Source organism: Chanodichthys erythropterus, chromosome 14 (assembly GCF_024489055.1).
Source record: "Chanodichthys erythropterus isolate Z2021 chromosome 14, ASM2448905v1, whole genome shotgun sequence".
Taxonomy (NCBI): domain Eukaryota; kingdom Metazoa; phylum Chordata; class Actinopteri; order Cypriniformes; family Xenocyprididae; genus Chanodichthys; species Chanodichthys erythropterus.
The window spans coordinates 19,273,189-19,295,080 of record NC_090234.1 but is presented as its reverse complement, the minus strand read 5'-3'; the positions used below and the strand labels follow the sequence as shown (position 1 = coordinate 19,295,080).

The window sequence follows — 21,892 nt, the reverse complement described above, 5'->3', positions numbered from 1 at the left end:
CCTTTTTGATTTATTTTCAGTGTTAAAATGGCATTGTGCCATCAGAGACCCAAATGCATAGCTCAAATTCATGAAAGAACACAGCAAAGTACAGTTGTAATTTATTTATATTTTAGACATTTACAGAGCCTTTATATACAAACACACATATTCTATATATTCTATATCCTATATAACCTAAGTTGAATGTTATGAACATTGATGAACATTGTGGAAAGCCAGCTTTCAGTGTTCAGTGCTCATGTTTCATAATGGAGAATATGTGAAATGTAGTATAGAGGCATTGCATAGAGATATCATTAGTTTTCATAGGGATTTGCATCTGGACAGACATTGAAACATACAATATTAGGGTACTGAGAGTTTTCTAAAATGTAAATGCTTTTACAAAGGCACAACTGTAGAAACAGAAATGTTTACGAGGCCTTTGTGAATTCAAATTGCCAAAACCATTCCAAGAGTCCTCAGAAAACAGTACAATTGAAGGTTCTTGTTTATCATTAAGCGATACAAAAATATAATGACACATTTATTTACAAGTTAATCCCAGATGGAATTTGTTATAAAAGTAAATTTTGCACTCTTTAAATGACAATAATCAAAGCTCAGCGGGTATAAAATTGGATTTCTCTGTATTTCCCTCTATACAAAATTTGAAAAAATTGTGATCTTTATAAATGAGACAAAAAATCTTTATAAATGAGACAAAACAGAAAATAAAAAAGCATGTTAAATATAAACTATGTTATTTAATCCAGTTAAACATTTAATCTGAATAATTACTAATGCAATAAAATCAGTGTATGGTTTTATCATTTCACACAAAGATTGCAATGGACATTTTAAGCTTTTTTTTTTTTTTTGCATGATCATGTATCAAACCTATAGATTATTTACCACACATTCATCTGTGTTTCTGCACCAACAAGTTTTCTCAATCTCCAGAAAATGTTGGGTTTTGAACTGTGGTCGTAGCATTCTGGAATAATGGGTTGGTACCCTGTGGGAGGAGAGGAAAACAATCTGCTAAAAAAGTCAACTGTGAATAATGAACCGCTTTTGGCAGTTTGACTGAATATGAAGGGTAGGGGGTTTATGTATAAAGAAAACAGAACTTACAGATGTTTTTTCATGTTTTCTGTCTTTTTCAAATCTCCTCCATTCTCTAAGGTCGCTTGCATACAGAATTGCCTTGACGATGAGGAGGATTAGGAGACCAATCAACGCCACACCTGCCAGAGATCCTCCTATGATGGCTGCTATGTTCGGCCCCTCAGGACATTCTAACACAAGAAACATGACGGTAGAATGCTTTTCTTTTTGCCGTTTCAAATGTGATGCTTGTTTAAAATGGAATATTTGTCCAAAAACACACCATCATGTTGTTGCAAACATCTATACTGTTTCTTATGCTGTCAAGCATCATAAAAAGTCCACATTTACTACTTTTACTACCATAAAAACTACTTTTACAGTTTTACTTTTTTGTCATTATAAACTACTTACTGTATGTAAAAGAAATATTAAAGGGTTAGTTCACCCAAAAATGAAATTTCTGTCATTAATTATTCACCCTCTTGTCGTTCTAAACCTGTGAGACCTTCATTCATCTTCAGAACACAAATTAAGATATTTTTGATGAAATCCAAAACCTTTCTGACCCCTCAATAGACAGCAATTTAACCACCACTTTTAAGGCCCAGAAAGGTACTAAAGACATTGTTAAATAGTCAACATAACTGCAGTTGTTTAAGCTTAATTTTATAAAGCGACGAGAATACTTTTTGTGCACAAAAAAAAAAAAAACAGGGTTTGGAATGACATGAGGGTGAGTAATGACAGAATTTTCATTTTTGGTGAACTAACCCTTTAAAGGCACAATGTGTAAATTTTGACAGAAATGCAATATAATTTACAGAACTGTGTTTTCAGTGGTGTATAAAGACCTTACATAATGAGCCGTTATGTTTTTGCCATTTCTATCTACGTACACCGCGGGTCCCCTTGCAAGTTAAGTCGCCATTTTGCACCGACATGATTCTACAGTAGCTCTAAATGGACAAACTTCTCTACAGAGTGCATTTGCTTGACTGGCAACTCTCTGCTGTCTCAGATGACGACATCTTTGTCCTGTGCTGGCCACCGTTGCTTCTTTTATATTGCAATTCACAACCCCACCGCTAGATGCTGCCAAAATGTACACACTGTACCTTAAAAATTCTTCAAACATGCATGTTGGGTTGTCATGTTTTATGGTGATATTCCATAGACATAATGATTTTTATAACTGTATATTCTATCCCCTAACTAAACCTACTCAAACAGAAAACTGCATTTTTATATTTTCAAGAAAACATCACGTAGTATGATTTATAAGCTGTTTTCGTCATGGGGACCAAAAAATCTGCCCACAAGGACAAGGATTTCAGTTATTGCCATCTTTGTGTGGAGATTTTGTGTCCGTAAAATAGGGTGTACCTAAAGCACACACACACACATAAATCTGCAGGGTTTGGAACAACATGAGGGTGAATGATGAAAGAACTCAATTAACTAGTATATGTTACAGTATTTAAGGTATGGTGTCTGTGTCTATACCTCTGTCTTTCAGGACATTGATAGAGTATGTGTCAAATCCAAGCCTTTCTGTCATTGTAAATGTCATCCAGCAGCCCTCTTTATCTCTGACTCGACAGTCGCTCTTGACTAATTTTTCAACCGCCGTAACTTCCAAATGGGCACAGGCTAAAGAGCAGTTCTTTTCAAAGTGACCGGTCCCAAAGGCCAGACATTCAACACAACTCCTGCAATAGGTCAGTTATATTTAAATAATATATAAATACATAGAAAAATAAAAAAAAATCTAATTTAATATATAGAATTGCAGGTAACACTTTATTTTAGGGTCTTTTAACTAGTTGCTTATAAGCATGCATATTACTAGAATATTGGCTATTTATTAGTACTTCTTAAGCACATATTAATGCCTTATTCTGCATGACCATATTCTACATTCTTAATCCTACACAATACCTAAACTTAACTACTAACTATCAATAAGCAGTAAATTAGGGGTTTATTGAGGGAAAAGTCATAGTGAATAGTTTATATGTGTTCCGTATGTTATCAAATTGTATATTATTATCTTAAATATATGTGTATTACTTATATATTGCAAAAAAATAAATACATTTGTATTAAATACAACAAAAAAAAACTAGAAAATTATCATTAGAATAATGGTTCATTGAAATAAATCATCCATATGAACTGATTTACTAAATTAATCAGATTATTGTTTCTAAGCTAGTAGTTTTAGGTTGTAATCCTCTTATTGGGGTTATGAAATTATGGAAAAACGTGTATTTTTAGTAAAAAATTTTTATTGATAGGGCAGCTTTGTAAATGTCAAGGTCACACAAGTTTTCTTACCCTGACTGTTGACACGGAGGTTGACAAGCAGAACATGTTTTGCAGTAGGGCCCCTTGTATCCTCTCTCACATACACACTGGTTACATTCACATTTACCACGGTTATAACAAACACTCCCTTCTATCTTGCAGTCCTCGTCGGATTTTGCACAGTGACACGCCGTGCCCTCGTAGCCTTGTTCACACTCACATTTACCACATTTGCACTTGCCATGTCCTGTAAAAAGTAAAAACAGCACACGTAAGAACTTATTCTAAAAAACAAACTATAAATCACTTAAACATTTCTACACAAATCACCTGCACACTGTTTATTGTCAAATTTTTCACAGTGCTCATCGTCACATTCGCAGTGTTCGCCATAGAAATTGCCACCCCCCTCTGTGATATGGCACTGACACCGTCCACAAACACAATCTCCTTTCCCTTCGCATTCGGTCCCGTTTTCCTTCCGGCACTGCTTTTTCAGTGAGGCCTCGTCCTTTTGGCCTAGTTGGCACTCACAGCGCTGTCCTAAGAAACCAGGTTCACACCTGTGGATGTGGGGAGGTGGCTAATTTTAGTCATGTGTAATGGATTGTCTGTCACTACAGTCAGTATTTGTGTACTTCAAACAAGGCTAAATAGGTTTGTTGGATGTCAATGTATGCATCTGCATCCTGTCACAGGAACCTAACATAATTCTAACATTTTAACATGTACGTTTTTATGTAAGTGAGGACAACAAAATAAAGTAAACTGTGACATATTATACCCAAAAATTCTTCATACAGTGGACTACCAGTAAAATTGATAAACATTTGGAACTAAAAATTATTCAGACACTTTGACCTGACCATGTTTTGCTTAAGTGTTATCTGACATTAAGATTATTTTTTTCTGACACAGATTAACTCAGAGATTTTGTCATATTTTATTACCATTTTTTAAAACAATAGTGAATAAACTGTATTAATGAATAAAATGTTCAAGGTGTCTGAATAAATTTTGGTTCTACTGTATATGAGAATATAAGAATGTTAAAATCACATTAGGTTCCTGTGATGGATAGGTTTAGGGATAGCTTCCTGTGAAGTGTATAGTCATAGCCATATACATGCACATATACAGTGTGTGTCTGTATATATGTATAATAAAATTTTCTGTTACCTGCAGCTGCCACAGACGACTTTACCGTGATTCCCACAGTGAGGATGAAGGTCCTTGGAATCATCACATTCACATTCACATCGAGTATGAACGGTTACTTTCAGTTTTTCACTAAAGCCCAATGGCCCAATGAAGAAGCTCTGACTGTTAATGCATTTTTCTGCTGTTACTGTCACAGTAAAAGTCACCTGAATGGATTAAGGATTAGAGTAAGGTTATTTACACAGTGTAAAGTCATGTATTATTGCATTTGCTAAATCTGCAAAAAGGATAAATCAAGATTTAGATCTGCACTTGCGTTAATTATCTCTCTATCTTTAGTTTGTATTTACTCACCTCCTGTTCAATGTTCACATTATCACACTTCCCCCTGTCACTGGGTTTTTCTCCACCTGGACAGGTTGATGTGTATTTCACAGATACGAAGTTTGGGAGGTTATCATGAGCCATGATCACTTCAGAGGTTAAGTTCTGTTCAAACCCCACGAGACAATAATAAAAGCGTTAAACACAGAAAAACTCTCACATCATAATGTTTTTATTTCTTTAGCCTGTAAAGGTCCACTGAATTGCAATGGAACGCACAGCATTATTCAATGTGTTGATGTAATTTCAACTGAAAAAGGAAGACAGGGTGGGACATATCGAACAGCTCCACCCCTTTTTTTAAAATAGCCAATAGCATTTTGTTTATACCACAGCTCGGCCAGGGCCGTTAAACTCGGTAAAACATCAGTTTCCTTCTAATCTCTAACCGTTTCTCCTCCTAATGTCCTCTATATCACTTTAAAATACAGAATTCTGTGCAGAATTCAAATGTGTCCGATACCTTTTGTGGTCTGAGCCGACTCACGGTCCGCAGATATGATCCACTCTGTGGATCACATGACACTAACACGAAAACAGACTTCATTTGCGGTGGAAAGCACTTTTTACACTGTCTGAATCATTACCTATTCTCTATATAGTGCACTATGTGCCATTCAACATATAGAAACTAAATGTGTGAACAAATGTCCGATTTCAGCCACAGCTTCAGCGTCTTTTTATAGTGTTGGGGGCGGGATTTCAGATTCTAGAGAGCATTTGATTGGACAGAAGATCTGACGAGAAGCCGAAGTGCGATGTGAAGTCATGAAAATCCGTGATCCGTTTTAGCGGAAGTGAGAGACAGCAAGTTTTGAATGCTTATATCTCCTAAATTCGAATTTTGTCATTGTTTTGGAACACACCAGCTTATTCATATCTTATCACCAGCTTATTCATCGTGTACCTTCGGATAATTTGTCGTTTCGTTTTTGTCTTCTAAATGGAAAAACAGAGAAAGCATTAATTTATCACATATGCGAGCCTCCTCATGAGCATACATAAACAAATCTTGAGTCGTTTTTTCATATTTTTATTTTAATCACACTTTGTTCTAATCCACCAAATGTAAGAACAATAAACCCAAAATGGATAAACAGCTTGAATATATTCGATCTCTACATGGGTGGGAATAAAACGCCCCTTTCGCTGATTGGTCAACCAAAGATCAAGCCGCGGCATCAGTTCTTAGCTCCAGAACTCAGCTCCGCGCATTGCGCAACAGAATAGTAGCCTATATCTATCCGATACATTTGTACGGATTATTAGAGTTTATTGCAACTACATTTAATCTCGTAAAATGAGATAAGCTGTCAGCAGCTTTTTCTCAGTTCAGCGCAACTGAATTGTTCATCAGTTACTGTTGTATGGATTCTTAACTCGGACATTTCATCTAGGTCTATTTCTCATCAAACAACCAGATTAATGAATAGCTCAATACAAACCCTACATTTTTTAAACAAAAACTAAAAAACAAATTATCTAAAGGTACACGGACCATATAACCTTAAGGCTATCATATTCATACTAAAAAAATGTAAGTTTTTCAGGGAGACTTTAAAAAGACAAGGATTGTCCAAATCACATGCACTCACATTGTATGCGTCCACAATTAGTTTGACAACGTTGCTTGAGTCGTCAGAAAGCACTCCTACTGCAGATTTAGGGATCAGTTTGCTCAGCTCCTATTAAAGAACATACAGCTGTGGTTAGGTACACCATTGTACTTCCACTGTTAGGAATATTAATGTGGATTGTGCGTAAGTGACACAAAGTAAAAAGTGGTGTTATCATTTGTTCACCAAACAGAACTACGAACATAATCACTCTCAGACACTCCCAATCTGCCAGTGGCTGGGCACTTTTTTTTAAAGTGACACAGAGTCACTTGTTTACACTTATTATAGCCTTTTCCCCCCATTTAATATATTTGCTTATTTTAGCTAAGCAGGATTTACTTACTGTGTACACAGTTTCCATTTTTTTAGTGACAGCAAAAATTGGTTGTATGTTTTGCTCCTCCAGCTTGCGAGCTATCTGTCCAACAGATGGGTAGTCCTGAAAACATAGATCATATTATATTTTCACATTTATCAAGATAAGTAGCATCTAAAACATAAACCCTTTTGCATATGTAGAAAACATTAGAGATGCACATGTTTGCAATTTGGGTGAGGTTTTGGATGTACTGAATTAGTGGAATTCAAAGGTTGATTGTACAGTATAATTTATCAATATGACCATGTATTGTATAATGTCCCTAAAGTTTTACTAATGTAAATGGCTTTAGTGTCTATCCAAATGTACAAACATGTACACCTTGGACCAATTTTTATTCCAGTTAATGTAATTAAATTATTTTTATGCTTTAAGTTTATTTAATGATTATAATCCTGCCTTGGACTTTCTGGTGTACTTAATTTTTTTATTTTTTTTTTAAACATAAATATTCAGAAGTATTAAATCATACCCAGATGTTGCTCATTGTGTACTTATTGTTGACCATCTGACAGGTTTCTTTGTTTGGTTCCAGAATGGCAGCGAGTTTTCCATCCCCTGCCATGTGGAAGCCGTCATCAGTGGCCAGCACCAGCAGCCGAGTGCTGTTTCCCCAGCCAATCTCTTTCTGTGCACAGGTAACACATTTTGCTTTGTATTTACATATATTATATAGAACGTCATGCATGAATCAGGCTTCATATAACCTCTTGCTCCTTTGCATTATGTATAATGAAGGTAAACAGGTTTTATGTAAGTATTCAAGCCTGTTTCACACAGCATGACATAAAATTCACATTCTTTTGTACACAGTGTGGATGATGCAGTCTGTCAATATGGTTGCCAAAATAAATTTGTGCTACTTATGCATGTGGTGTGAAGTGTTCTAAGTCTCACCATACAGACAGCGGCTTGCATGATGGCATCCAGACTTCCCTCTGGAGGGTCCAGGTTTCCAGATATATGCTGCATGGCTACCATATCTCTAAATTTATTCCCGTCTTTTGTTAGTGGAAGCACATGCTGAAAGCCAAATGCTGGCTGGCATGGTTCATTTTTATCCGTGCATGGCCGTTGGAGCTTCGCTTCATTGGTGTCGGTGTATGGAAGAAGAGTTTTGTCAACAAACGAACCAAATCCTGCATCAGAAAAGTTGGTTAATGAAGCCATTGCCATAACATTTGAACTCTCTCTCTCTCTCTCTCTCTAAATATACAGCGATGCTCAGAATTATTGGCACCCTTGGTAAATATGATCAAAGATGGCTGTCAAAATAAATCTGCATTGTTTATCCTTTTTGATCTTTAATTCATAAACTTAGCAAAAATCTAACTTTTCATTGAAGAAAAAGAATTGAAACTGGGGGAAAATCACATTATGAAATAAATGTTTATATCCAAAACATGTTGGCCACAATTATTGGCACCCTTTTATTCAATAGTTTTTGCAACCTCCTTTTGCCAAGAAAACAGCTCCGAGTCTTCTTCTGTAATGCCTGATGAGTTTGACAAGAGATCAGAGACCATTCCTTCATGCAGAATCTCTCCAGATCCTTCAGATTCCAGCTCCATGCTGGTGCTTCTTCTCTTCAGTTCACTTCACTCATTTTCTTTAGGGTTCAGGTCAGGGGACTGGGATGGCCATGGCAGAAGCTTCATTTTGTGCTCAGTGACACATTTTTGTGTTGGATCATTGTCCTGATGGAAGATCAAACCATGGCTTATTATAGGATTTCTAGCAGAAGCGGTCAGGTTTTGATTTTTTTATCTGTTGATATTTGGAGGAATCCATGATACCAGATGTCCAGGACTTCTAGCAGAAAAATAGGCCCACAACATTAAAGATCCAGCAGTATATTTAACTGTGGACATGGGGTACTTTTTATCCATGTGTGCGCCAAACCCATCTGGTGGGTTTGCTGCCAAAAAGCTCTTTTTTTAGTTTCATCTGACCATAGAAGCCGGTCCCGTTTGAAGTTCCAGTCTTGTCTGACAACTGAATATGCAGGAGTTTATTTCTGGATGAGAGCAGAGGATTTTTCTTGAAACCCTCCTGAACAACTTGTGGGGATGTAGGTGCTGTTTGATCATTTTTCTAGGCTTTCTGAGATTCAAGACTCAACTAATCTCTGCAATTCTCCAACTGTGATTCTTGGAGAGTCTTTGGCCACTCAAACTCTCCTCCTCACCACGCATTAGGACGATTTAGACACACGTCCTCTTCCAGTCAGATTTGTAACATCTTTAGTTAATTGGAACTTCTTAATTATTGCCCTGATGGTGGAAATGGGGATTTTCAATGCTTTAGCTACTTTCTTACAGCTACTTTTTTTTGTGAAGCTCATCAATCTTTTGCTGAACTACATTATTTGGTTTTACTCATTGTGATGATTGATTAAGGGAATTTGGCCTTTGTGTTTCCTCATGTTTATACTCCTGTGGAACAGGAAGTCATGGCTGGACAATTTCATGTTTATGATCACCCTGGTGTGCTAAAAAAAAATGTAAATATGACTGGGAATATACTTCAGAGATATTTTACTCATAAAAATGTTTCCCCCCACTTTTAATTCTTTTCCTTCAATGAAAGGTTAGATTTTTACTCATTTTATGAATTAAAGATCAAAAGGATAAACAATGCAGATTTATTTTTACAGTCATCTTTGATCATATTTACCAAGGGTGCCAATAATTCTGAGCAACACTGTATATGAAGGCGCCCTGGGGTAAAAGGTGCATTTGATTTTATTTTCCTCTAAGCCATTAGATGACCCAAAAACTTGCCGCAGCGCTTTAAGTAGCAAATGAGAATCGCTAAAGTTATTGAATATATTTTGAGACACAGGTCTTGTTAATGTATTTCGGTTTTGTTTAAGGTAATTAAAGCGACAGTTTTTCACAGAAGAATATGTAAAAGTATGGAATTTGTGGTGAAAGGCGCCCCTGCTGTTGGGGCAAAAGGCACAATAATTAACATGATGATAATAAATAGCTGGATGACTTTTTCATTTGTTGAAATTATATATATATATATATATATATATATATATATATATATATATATATATATATATATATATATATATACACATATATGCTTACCTATTCTGGCATTGCCAGTAATTTTTTGGAGCTCAGCAAGTAAACTATTTCCCAGTTTTTTCACATTCTCCAAATCATCTTTCATAGAGTATGAGAGATCCATTAGGTAGTAAAGATCTACAGGATAGCCTTCTGCCCTTTTAAATTTTAGTTGAAAAGTGTGGGGCATCCCTGAGAAAAAAGAAAAAAAAAACACACTTAGTCACTGCTATTCTTTGAAAGTCAGGATCAAACTTACATTAAACAAATAAGTCATAGTTTTGGTCTATACAATAGTTTGTAAGGATATAACATACCTGGTCTAAGATGTAGTTGTACTTCTTGAGGTTTGATTTGCACTGGAGGTAAATCCTTAGTCAAGGGCCTATCTAATATTTTCTCATAATAATTTTTAGGATTGATTATGTTATCGGCGGGACATCCTCTTTCCTTAAGCACGTTAACAGTGTCACAACGTGCTGCTTCCTGCTCCCCAGTCTTGGTGAAATTCTGTGGTTTAAATAAGACAAACAGCAGGATTAGAAGGAGACGCAATGTGGAATTCAGTAGGTTTTTAATTGAAAAGGCTGTTGAGAACCAACACAAGATAATCAATGATAAAGATCAAATAACTGACCATCTGAAATATATTGCAAACAAAAGTTGAAGGCATTTGAACGTTGCTGGCTCCAATTAGACTGTCTGACAGTGATAAAACTTTGAGAGTTTGTGTTTTTATCATTTAATAAAATAGCTTTTAAAAGTTATTGGGTTGATGTTATAAGTGCTTGCACTGGAGTTCTGCTTAAGGCACTAAGTAGCAAGCTAAATGAGCAGAACTTATCATCACTTGTTACTTCCGAACTGCTGTGCCGTATTATGAAATCATTTTCTATGCTAGTCAATTAGTGTGGTATTTTCTGATAAACATGCACCTAAACAGGCCACTTTATTAGATGCACGCCGGTCTGTTATTGTAAGGACATCGACTTTACATTTTCACGCCCCTAAACATGACTCGTAACAAAACGAACTGTGATTGGTTGCATGGCATGTCAGTCAAAAATCCTCTTTGGTGGTCCTTGGCCAACGAAAGCTGCAGTAGAGTCCAGACCTTCTGCCGTCAGTCTGAAGGTCTGGCTACGCGAAACTATACTTCATTAGACCCATACGCATACACAGGCGCTCGATGCATGTGCAGTTTTGAGCAGTCTCTCGCCATGAGCTACAACCCATGTAAACATTTTTGTATTCTTTCATGCTAGAGTTGTACAAATGAGGGTACTACTCTCGTCTTTGTAGGCCTCCGTTGTCGCTGTAGCTTGCATTCGTTCTGGTCTGTTCTGTTTATGCAGTTTTTCTTTGACTACCTTGTGAATCGATGCCCCCAGGCCACGGTTGCCACCTTGTGGATAAACTAATTACTGCAAAAAAAATGCATGTGCGATCTGCACATACTCTTCTGACGAAATTCGCTTTACGCGCACTGTACGCTGTCCCTCGCGTGCACATAAAAAGTGCACTATACTTTGGGCTATCACCTCAGATCTTAAAAATAAATTAAAGGAAACAGCAATGTTCAAACTGTCAACTTGAGGTGAAGTGTATTCTATGATAAAAATGATCAGATCAGTCAATCAGTATGAATTTTTAATCATGTTACAAGATTTAGGAATTTTATAATGCACTTATACATTTAGTTGCGAGTGCAGTGTGCTTGCATAGAGTCCGCCCACACGCTCTTTTGATTGGCTGTGATTTTTGATTGATATTGTCCAACTCAAGTTGAGACTAGTTTGGACAGATAAAATGCTCGCCACTGGAATCTTATCGCATCGCATCTGGTCAGGACACTATGTTAGGTTGTTTCAATTTGCAATTTCTGCCAAAGGCCAATACAAGAAAAGAACTAACAAGCAGCATCATGAGCGGTTTATTTCCCTTGTTTTGTCTGAATACCATGGTATGGCAAGTGCCATACTCTGCCATATGTAAACACAGCCCCTGATTAGCATGAGTAGTATTAATACATTTGGAATGAGTTCAGACAGCCAGTTATTTTCTGAAGGCCAAACAAATTGAACCATAAAGCAGGGCTTACCAAGTCTTTACACCAGGCACAGCCGGGCCCGGACTTGATACAGTCTCCACATGTGTTTACTGAAGCTTTTAAGCATTGATCCTGAGTGTAGACTGCAACAAACAGTTTGAACATCAGTTATGTATTTAAACAATTTGTTTGCATGAATCAGCATCCTGGATATTTGATCTGTTGTGATTGGTGTAGTTAAAAGACACAAAATCCATTTATTTGTGAGACACATGCTTTGTTCCAAAACCTGGTGTAGGCAGCATTTTATAGCATGTGACTGAAGACTTTTCCATAAGGTATGCAGTATTATACCTTCTATGACACCTTCTTCAAATTCTAAAGAGAAATTTCAATAAGTACACTATCGTTCAAAAGTTTGTGGATGGTACGATTTTTATTTTTAAAATGTTTTCAATAAATGCAGTAAAAAACAGAAATATTGTGAAATTTTTATAACAGTTGAACTGTTTTCTATTTTTATATATTATAAAATGTAACTTATTCCTGTGATGGCAAAGCAGCCATTACTCCAGCCTTCAGTGTCACATGATCCCTCAGAAATATAATACTAATTTGGTGATCAAGAAACATTTCTTATTATTATCAATGTTGAAAAAAGTTGTGCTGCTTAATATTTTTGTGGAAATTGTGATATTTTTTCAGGATTCTAAGATTAAAGGTGCTAAAGAGGATGTTTTGTTTTATACATTTTTGCAATATTACTTGAAACTGTCTTTACTAACTGATAAAAGACTATTTATTAAGTGCACTGAAAGTAATAATAGTAATATACATCATTTGTGCACGAGGTAGGGCCTTAAATACATCAGCCAATCATTTATGCAATCATCCCGTAAACGATTGGCCCTCTGGCTTGTCAATCACTGCCATTACGTTCCTTGTGAGAGAACGTAATCAGTCACTAACAGTCTTTGGTTTCTCAGTCGACGAAAAGATCCTCTTTAGCACCTTTAATAGAAAGTACAGCACTTATTTGAAATAGAAACTGTGGCAAGGGGGGCGTGGTTTAGCGGGTTCTGCAACAGGAGGGAGCGTCAGGGGAGGCGCGGTGATTGAACGGGTTAGATGCAAATTACGAACACCTGTTTCTCGTTCCAGTAATTGGCGTGGAGACAGGATAAAACGCCAGGAGAAGCAGGAGTGGAGGAGAGAGAGAGCCTGCTGACAGTCGTGTATGCCGTCCGGTCTATTGGAGTGAAGCCCGTCTTCGGATGTGGAGAATTGAAGTGTGCGTTGCACCGAGCTTTTGTTTTGTTGTGTTCTTTGTGTGACATTTTCTCTTTGAGAAAGAATAAAGCGACTGTCAGCAGCTAAAAGCCGATCCCTTCCTCCCACAACTACGAACTTTACCACACTGGTGCCGAAACCCGGGAGGAAAAGACGGAAGCCGCCGCCATGCAGGCAGCCCCCGCCGCTGGAAAGCCGTTTGCGGACATCATCGCATCCCTCGCGGTCCTTCACCAAGAACAACATCGGGCCCTGGTGGATCTTCGCAACGACCAGGAGCGCCGCTTCGAGGCCATCATCCAGGGCCAGCAGGAGGACCGCGAGAGGTTCCGGAGCTGGATAGACCGGGAGGTTCCTATGGGAACCACCGAGGCAGCTGCTGCCTCCTTCCAGCTGCCACTCCAGAAGTTGGGCCCGCACGATGACCCGGAGGCCTTCCTCGACTTGTTTGAGAAGTCAGCTGAAGTGTCCGGTTGGCCCCGGGACCAGTGGCCCATGCGGCTCGTCCCCCTGCTGTCGGGCGAGTCGCAGGTGGCAGCCCAGCAGCTGCCCATCCAGAACCTCCTGGTCTTCGACGACCTGAAGAGGGCCATCCTGCAGCGGGTCGGCCGCTCCCCCGAACAGCATCGTCAGCGATTTCGGTCTTTGGAGCTGGGGGAAGCGGGCCGGCCCTTCGTGTTGGCCCAACAGCTCCGGGACTCGTGCCGCAAATGGCTGATGGCCGACGGAGGTGGCGTGGAGCAGATCATCGATCGTGTGGTGCTGGAGCAGTTCACCACTCGGCTCCCGAGGAAGACCGCCGAGTGGGTCCAGTGCCACCGGCCCACGTCGCTGGATTCGGCCATCCAACTGGCGGAGGACCACTTGGTGGCGTGCCCAGGGGTCGGCGAGCCCCTACCATCTGTCTCTCTCTCCCCCTCTCCCCCTTCTCTCTCTCTCTCTCGACCTGTCCCTGTTCCTAGGTCCCGTCCGCCCGGCCCGCCTCGTGGTCCACCCCGGGGGCGGGGTGGAACGGATTTCCGGCCGTTCGTGGCTCCGAGAGCCCCGCCCAGGGGGCGGGTCTGGCCACCGCCGGACCGGACCCCGCGCCTGCTTCTCCCCTCTCTCCACGCCAATCATCCGGCCCGTTCTCCGCCACTGGAGCGGCGGGCAGGTCTGGGCCGGCCTGCTGGCGTTGCGGGGACCCGGATCACTTTTTAGACCGGTGTCCAATGATGGAGGTGGGGACATTGATCCGGGTCCCGGACGACCTGCAGGTTGCCCCCGGTCAAGCTGGTCAGTACCAGATACCAGTGAGTATCAAGGGGGTACATATCAGGCTTTGGTGGACTCGGGTTGTAACCAAACCTCGGTGCATCAAAGCCTGATTTCATCCGGGGCATTGGATACAGGCCGCATGGTTAGGGTACGGTGTGTGCACGGGGATATCGCGAGTTATCCGTTGGTGTCGGTCAGGATTCTATTTAGGGGTCAAAAGCATAGTGTAGAGGTGGCAGTTAATCCCCACCTCCGGCACCCGATAATTTTGGGGACAAATTGGCCCGCGTTTAATAAATTATTGGGACATTTATGTTCGGGTGCCTCTTGGAAGAGATGTTCGCGGGGGAAGGAAGTGCGAGTGCAGGCGGGGGAGACTGATCAGGGACCAGTGGTGTCTGCTTCAGGGGAACCGAGCGGAATCGGGAGACTGATTCTCTCGGACCGTGATGATTTTCCCCTGGAGCAGTCTCACGATGACACGCTGAAAAATGCGTTTGAGAGGGTCAGCATGATCGACGGTCAGTCTCTCCAGCCTGGACGACCACTGACTTACCCCTATTTTGCGATTATTAAAGATAGGTTGTATCGAGTGACCCAAGACGCTCAATCAAAACAAGATACAACCCAGTTGTTAGTACCAAAGAGCCGCAGGGAAATGCTTTTCCATGCGGCTCACTCTAACCCAATGGCTGGACACTTAGGACAAACAGCGACACTAAATCGCCTCATGACCCGATTCTTTTGGCCGGGCATTCACGAGAACGTGCGCAGGTGGTGTGCGTCTTGTCGTGAATGTCAGCTGGTAAATCCGCCGGCCACCCCAAAAGCGCCTTTGCGCCCCCTTCCATTAATGCAGGTCCCCTTCGAACGAATTGGTATGGACCTCATCGGGCCATTAGAGCGATCAGCGAGAGGACATCGGTTTGCTCTAGTCATTGTGGACTATGCAACCCGATATCCAGAAGCAGTGGCTCTCCGCAACATTTCTGCTAAGAGTGTTGCGGACGCCCTCTTCAGTTTAATCTCCCGGGTGGGGATTCCGAAAGAAATCCTCACTGACCAAGGCACGGCGTTTATGTCACGTACGTTACGCGAACTGTACGAATTGTTGGGCATTAAATCGATTCGAACCAGCGTCTTTCACCCACAAACGGACGGGTTGGTCGAACGTTTTAATCGCACGCTTAAATCCATGATTCGTAAGTTCGTGCAAGAAGACGCCAAAAATTGGGATAAATGGTTGGAACCCCTGTTGTTCGCTGTGCGAGAGGTTCCGCAAGCCTCCACGGGGTTTTCCCCCTTTGAGCTTCTCTTTGGGCGCCACCCCCGCGGGGTCCTGGATGTCCTAAGAGAATCTTGGGAGGACGGACCGTCTCAATCAAAAAATGAAATTCAGTATGTGCTGGACTTGAGAACAAAACTCCACACTTTGGGGCGGCTATCTATGGAGAATTTGTTACAAGCCCAGGACAGACAGTGCCGGTTGTATGACAGGGGAACGAATCTACGTAAATTTGCACCGGGAGAGAAAGTGCTTGTATTACTTCCCACGTCAAGCTCAAAATTACTGGCGAAGTGGCAAGGACCATTTGAGGTCACACGACGAATTGGTGATCTCGATTATGAGGTAATACGGTCCGATAGGAGAGGGGCACGTCAGATTTATCACCTCAACCTCCTGAAAAAGTGGAGTGAGGCGGAATCAGTGATGCTGGCGACGGTGATTAGCGGAGAGGATGATCTTGGGCCAGAGGCGAATGTAAAAAAACAATCCCTCGCTCTGGCCCCAGGGGGAGATCACCTTTCGCCCTCACAGCTCACTGAGGTTTCTAAATTACAGGCTGAGTTTGCCGACGTGTTCTCTCCCGTACCGGGCCGTACGGACCTCATTCAGCACCACATCGAGACCGAGCCGGGCGTGGTGATTCGCAGCCGGCCGTATAGGTTACCTGAACACAAGAAAAAAGTGGTTCAGGCAGAATTAGAGGCAATGCTTGACATGGGGGTAATAGAGGAATCCAGCAGTAATTGGGCGAGCCCGATAGTTTTGGTTCCCAAAACGGACGGCTCAGTGCGGTTCTGCGTGGATTATCGCAAGGTGAATGCAGTGTCGAAGTTCGACGCGTATCCAATGCCGCGCGTGGACGAATTGCTTGACCGGCTTGGTACAGCTCGCTTTTATTCGACACTGGACTTAACTAAAGGGTATTGGCAGATCCCCTTGTCTCCATTATCCAAAGAAAAGACCGCTTTCACGACGCCGTTTGGTTTACACCAATTCGTGACCCTTCCGTTCGGGCTGTTCGGGGCACCGGCTACCTTTCAGCGACTCATGGATAAAGTGTTACGGCCCCATGCTGCGTATGCGGCTGCCTATCTGGATGACATTATTATTTTTAGTAATGATTGGCAGCGGCATATGCAGCATTTGAGGGCTGTACTGAGATCGCTGAGAGGAGCTGGGCTCACGGCCAACCCGAAGAAGTGCGCAATTGGGCGCGTGGAAGTAAGGTATCTGGGCTTCCACTTGGGATATGGACAGGTGCGTCCCCAAATTGATAAGACAGCAGCGGTTGCAACCTGTCCGCGTCCCAAGACCAAAAAGGAGGTAAGACAGTTCCTCGGGCTGGCGGGATATTACAGAAGGTTTGTTCCTAATTATTCGGACCTCACCAGCCCGTTGACTGATCTGACTAAAAAGGATGCACCAGATACGGTCCAGTGGACGGAGCTGTGCCAGCAGGCCTTTACCCAGGTGAAGGCTTCTTTATGTGGCGGGCCGTTACTTCATTCCCCTGATTTCTCTCTCCCTTTTTTGTTGCAGACAGATGCGTCGGACAGGGGGCTGGGTGCAGTCCTGTCCCAGGAGATAGAGGGTGAGGAGCGGCCGGTGCTGTACATTAGCCGCAAGCTCTCCAAGAGAGAGGCTAAGTACAGCACCGTGGAGAAAGAGTGTTTAGCCATCAGGTGGGCCGTCCTCACTCTCCGCTATTATCTCCTGGGGCGGGAGTTCACCCTCTGTTCGGACCATGCCCCTCTGCAGTGGCTCCACCGCATGAAGGACACCAACGCGCGGATCACTCGTTGGTATCTTGCTTTACAGCCTTTTAAATTCAAAGTGATCCACAGGCCGGGTGTTCAGATGGCTGTGGCCGACTTCCTCTCCAGAAATGGGGGGGGGGGGGGCTACAGGCCGGACGGCTCCCCGGCCTGAGTCGGGCGGTGGGGGTATGTGGCAAGGGGGGTGGTTTAGCGGGTTCTGCAACAGGAGGGAGCGTCAGGGGAGGCGCGGTGATTGAACGGGTTAGATGCAAATTACGAACACCTGTTTCTCGTTCCAGTAATTGGCGTGGAGACAGGATAAAACGCCAGGAGAAGCAGGAGTGGAGGAGAGAGAGAGCCTGCTGACAGTCGTGTATGCCGTCCGGTCTATTGGAGTGAAGCCCGTCTTCGGATGTGGAGAATTGAAGTGTGCGTTGCACCGAGCTTTTGTTTTGTTGTGTTCTTTGTGTGACATTTTCTCTTTGAGAAAGAATAAAGCGACTGTCAGCAGCTAAAAGCCGATCCCTGTCCTCTTTCCTCCCACAACTACGAACTTTACCACAGAAACATTTTAACATTTTAAATTTCATTAGTCACTTTTGATCATTTTAATGTGCCTTTGCTAAATAAAAGTATTTATATCTTTTTAAAAAGTAAAAAATAAAATCTTACTGACCACAAACTTTTAATGCCTAACTATAGAAATCAATTGTGAGATGAGAGTCTTGTTCTTTGCAGCTCACTAGGTTTTGGAACAGAGGCACAATTCTTTAAATGAGGCCTAGATAGACAGCTGTGTCCAAATCTGAAGTTAGCTGCCCTGTGCTCTCCTGAAATGGTTTTTAGACTGGCTTCCAATGCACCATGACATCAGACACCATTTTTGTTTTTGTATGAACTGCTGGCACAGGATTATGTATGGAAGCTTGTTTCCGCCACTAAATAAAAAATAAAAAAGGTAATTGCGACTTATCTCACAATTCTGACTTCATTTCTCAGAATTGTGAAATTTAAACTTGCAATTGCGAGTTATAAAGTCAGAAATGCGTGTTATAAAGATTAAAAAATTATAAAATTTTTCTCACAATTGCAATTTTTTATCACGCAGTTCTGACTTTATGGCCTTGTTTCACAGACAAGGCTTAGACTAAGCCAGGATTAGGCCCTTAGTTTAATTAGGGCATCTAAGTAGCTTTTATGAACATGGCCTATATAAAAAAACATCACTGGTGTGCATCTTGAGACAAAACAATGACACTGACATATTTTAAGATATATCAGGGCAAGTTACTTCCAATTAAAACAGCTCAAACATGCATTTTAGTCTAGGACTAGCTTAAGCCTTGTCTGTGAAACCAGGGGTATATCTCACAATTCTGACTTTTTTTTTCCTCAGAACTGCGAGATATAAACTCACAATTGCGAGTTATAAAAGTCAGAATTGCATGATATAAACTCTCAATTACGTCTTATAAAGTCAGAATTGCGTGATATAAACTCGCAGTTGCTTGATATACAGTCAGTTATAAACAGTTATAAACAGAATTGCGAGATATAAAGTCAGAATTGCGTGATATAAACAGAATTTCGATATATAAAGTCATTAAAGTAATTTTATAATTGTGACTTTTTTTCTCAGAATTGTGAGTTTATATCTCGCAATTCTGACTTGATAACATGCAATTGCAAGCTCACAATTCTGAGAAAAATCATCTTTTTTCCCCCCACAATTGCACATTTTAACACTCAATTGCAAGTTTATATCTCACAATTCTGACTTTATATCACGCAATTCTGACTTTATAATTTGCAATTCTGATTTATAACACGCAATTATGTTTATATCTCACAATTATGAGAAAAAAGTCAGAATTGTGAGTTATAAACTCGCAACTGCGAGAAACTAGCATAATTATGGGATAATATAGGCAGCAAAAGAGGCCTCGCAAACATTGGCATAATGACTTTCCACCTGCACAGGCAGTATTTTTCAGGTTTCAAACACAGCTGTGAATCCAATTTAAGGACATTTGCACTAGGTGTATTTCATGTACCTACCCTGTCTTCCCACCAACAACAGCAGAAGTCCCCTCAGACACACTGACTGAAGCATTTCCTAGTGTAAAACAGCATTCTTTATCATCACAGTTCCTTATTTTCAGCATCTCAAACAACTACTGAAAACTATTGAAATTGAAATTAATTTGCGGTTGCTCTCTGTTTTAAATTGCAAATGAACCTTTTCTGTTCCTGTGTAGTTTTGCAGAAGCTGTGCAAGGTGCTGCACAGAAAAAGTGTGAACTTGAAAAAAAGCAGGTGATGTATTTAGCAGAAGTCAATATAATGTGCGGGTGACACATCTCAGAAGTGGATGATAAAAATGGTCTATAAATGCCATAGATGGTCGAGTGATCTGTGTGCTTGCAATTTATTGGTTCGTCACGGTTTTATCACATCACCCAATGAAACATGCTCTCTATACAGAGAGCTGTATGTATATTTAAATTCTATAGTGAGATGTAAGTGTTATCCGCCACTTTCCGTGCAGTGACCTAAACGGATATTTAATTTGAAAATGAAAATTTTGCCATCATTTTGTAATCCTCATATTAAGTCAAACCTGCAAGACTTTGTTTCTTCCGTGAAACAATAGAGAAAGTGTTAGGCAGAATGGCTTTCTGATTTCCATAAAATGGATGTTTTGATGTATACTGTCAAGTTCAGTTCAGAAACATATCATGCAAACTGTACAACTTTGTACTACTCATTTTTTGAGCTTGACTGTATAAATAACCATCCATTTTTTTAATGATAAAAAGCAGCTTGATGATTTTGCCTAATATCTTATTTTGTTTTACACAGAAGGAAGAAAATAATACTCTGCTGGTACGACATGACAGAATATTCATTTTTGGTTATGATGTGATTATTTCTGTCTTCAACTTCTACCGGATTCCTCCACAAATTCAGTAAATGCAGTTGATATAGCCATTATATAGTTCTTTAGGGAAATTCTCCTTGTATAAAGTGATAAAATGTAAGTCCATTTAAATTAGACTGAATTTCTGAGATCTACATAAACCCAAATATCAATAACAATTAAATAACAATGATGTTGTAAAATCAACCTCATGATAATACTTATTCTGAGTGGATTAGTGAACTAACGGTTACGCAGATAGAAATATAGAGCTGCTCCTTAAAGCTACAGTAACTGTCGTCAAAAACAAAACAAAAAAGAACTGATAAGAATAAGAATTTTCACAAAATTATATAGTCATGCACATTCTTTTTTTTAAAACCAAAATAACCATTAAAAAAACAAGTATTTAACAAGCCTTACTTACTGTTTTTGAAATGCAACGCCCTAGAAAGATAAAACCGTCATAAGTGGCTATGAGAAGTTTGGTTTCCTCAAACCGAATGCAGTTGCTTCAGAACTGAGAAAGTTAGCAAACTTCTGCACACATGACAGGAAAGCAGAGAGGATGTACATGATGTAAGTCCTGTGAAAAATAATGGGCGTTGGGGCAACGGGGAGCTGAGATAATGCAAATCAAAACCACATGTTCAACTAGAGTTGGAACTAACTAGAGTTTATTTCACAATAAAAGTTTTGGTCCCATTTGTATGCCATATTAGGTGGCCTTATCTACTATGTACTTATATTTAAATTAATCATTTGATACAATGTACTTATTGTGTACATGCATGTTTTACATTGTACTTAAAAATATATATATATAATAAGAAGAGAGCTAGTTCAAGATGAGCATTTATTGTTAAAATGTATAATTTTTTTTTTTAGAAAATGAGTGATGGTTTCTCAAGATAAAAGCCTGTGCACACCAGGACGAATATCGCATGCGTTAATCGCAGCGTTTTTCGAGACGTTTTTTGTGTTCATACCCAAGTGATTTTCACTGGCGATGCGCAGAGTGGACATGAAAATTCATTCCCATTTAGTATGTGGTGTTTGTGCTTAATGGTAGTGCAAATAAACATATTTATGATATTAATAAAAAGTTAAAGAAGATAAAAATGCAGATATAAAATGGCATATATATATATATATATATATATATATATATATATATATATATATATATATATATATATATATATGACATGAGAGATGGTAGTCAGAAACAGTAGTGCAAATGAGTCACAATGACAGCAGTGCAAGTAAACGGTAGTGCAAATAAATATATTTATGAAACACATT

The 21,892-nt window shown here is 40.2% G+C and overlaps 1 protein-coding gene across 1 annotated transcript; it reads right to left on the bottom strand.

Moving 5' to 3' along the window:
- Positions 1-89: 89 nt before the first annotated feature.
- Positions 90-21,163, bottom strand: itgb2 (integrin, beta 2). Its single transcript, XM_067410603.1, has 16 exons — positions 21,015-21,163; positions 19,726-19,783; positions 12,127-12,218; positions 10,343-10,535; positions 10,047-10,217; positions 7,843-8,084; positions 7,418-7,573; positions 6,910-7,005; positions 6,543-6,632; positions 4,918-5,052; positions 4,582-4,769; positions 3,733-3,965; positions 3,433-3,649; positions 2,599-2,804; positions 1,120-1,283; positions 90-1,000 (listed from the first exon to the last, which is right to left on the bottom strand). Exons 2-16 carry the CDS (start codon positions 19,778-19,780, stop codon positions 935-937), a joined length of 2,304 nt encoding a protein of 767 aa, XP_067266704.1. The 5' UTR covers positions 19,781-19,783; positions 21,015-21,163; the 3' UTR covers positions 90-934.
- Between the last annotated feature and the right edge of the window lie 729 nt (positions 21,164-21,892).

Coding starts and splice junctions, on each gene's coding strand:
- itgb2 (XM_067410603.1), bottom strand. CDS start 19,780: ATGCTTCAGTCAGTGTGTCTGAGGGGACTTCTGCTGTTGTTGGTGGGA. Junction 10,218..10,342: donor ACAACTACATCTTAGACCAG/GTATGTTATATC, acceptor CTTTTTTCTCAG/GGATGCCCCACACTTTTCAA. Junction 4,770..4,917: donor ATGTGAACATTGAACAGGAG/GTGAGTAAATAC, acceptor TAATCCATTCAG/GTGACTTTTACTGTGACAGT.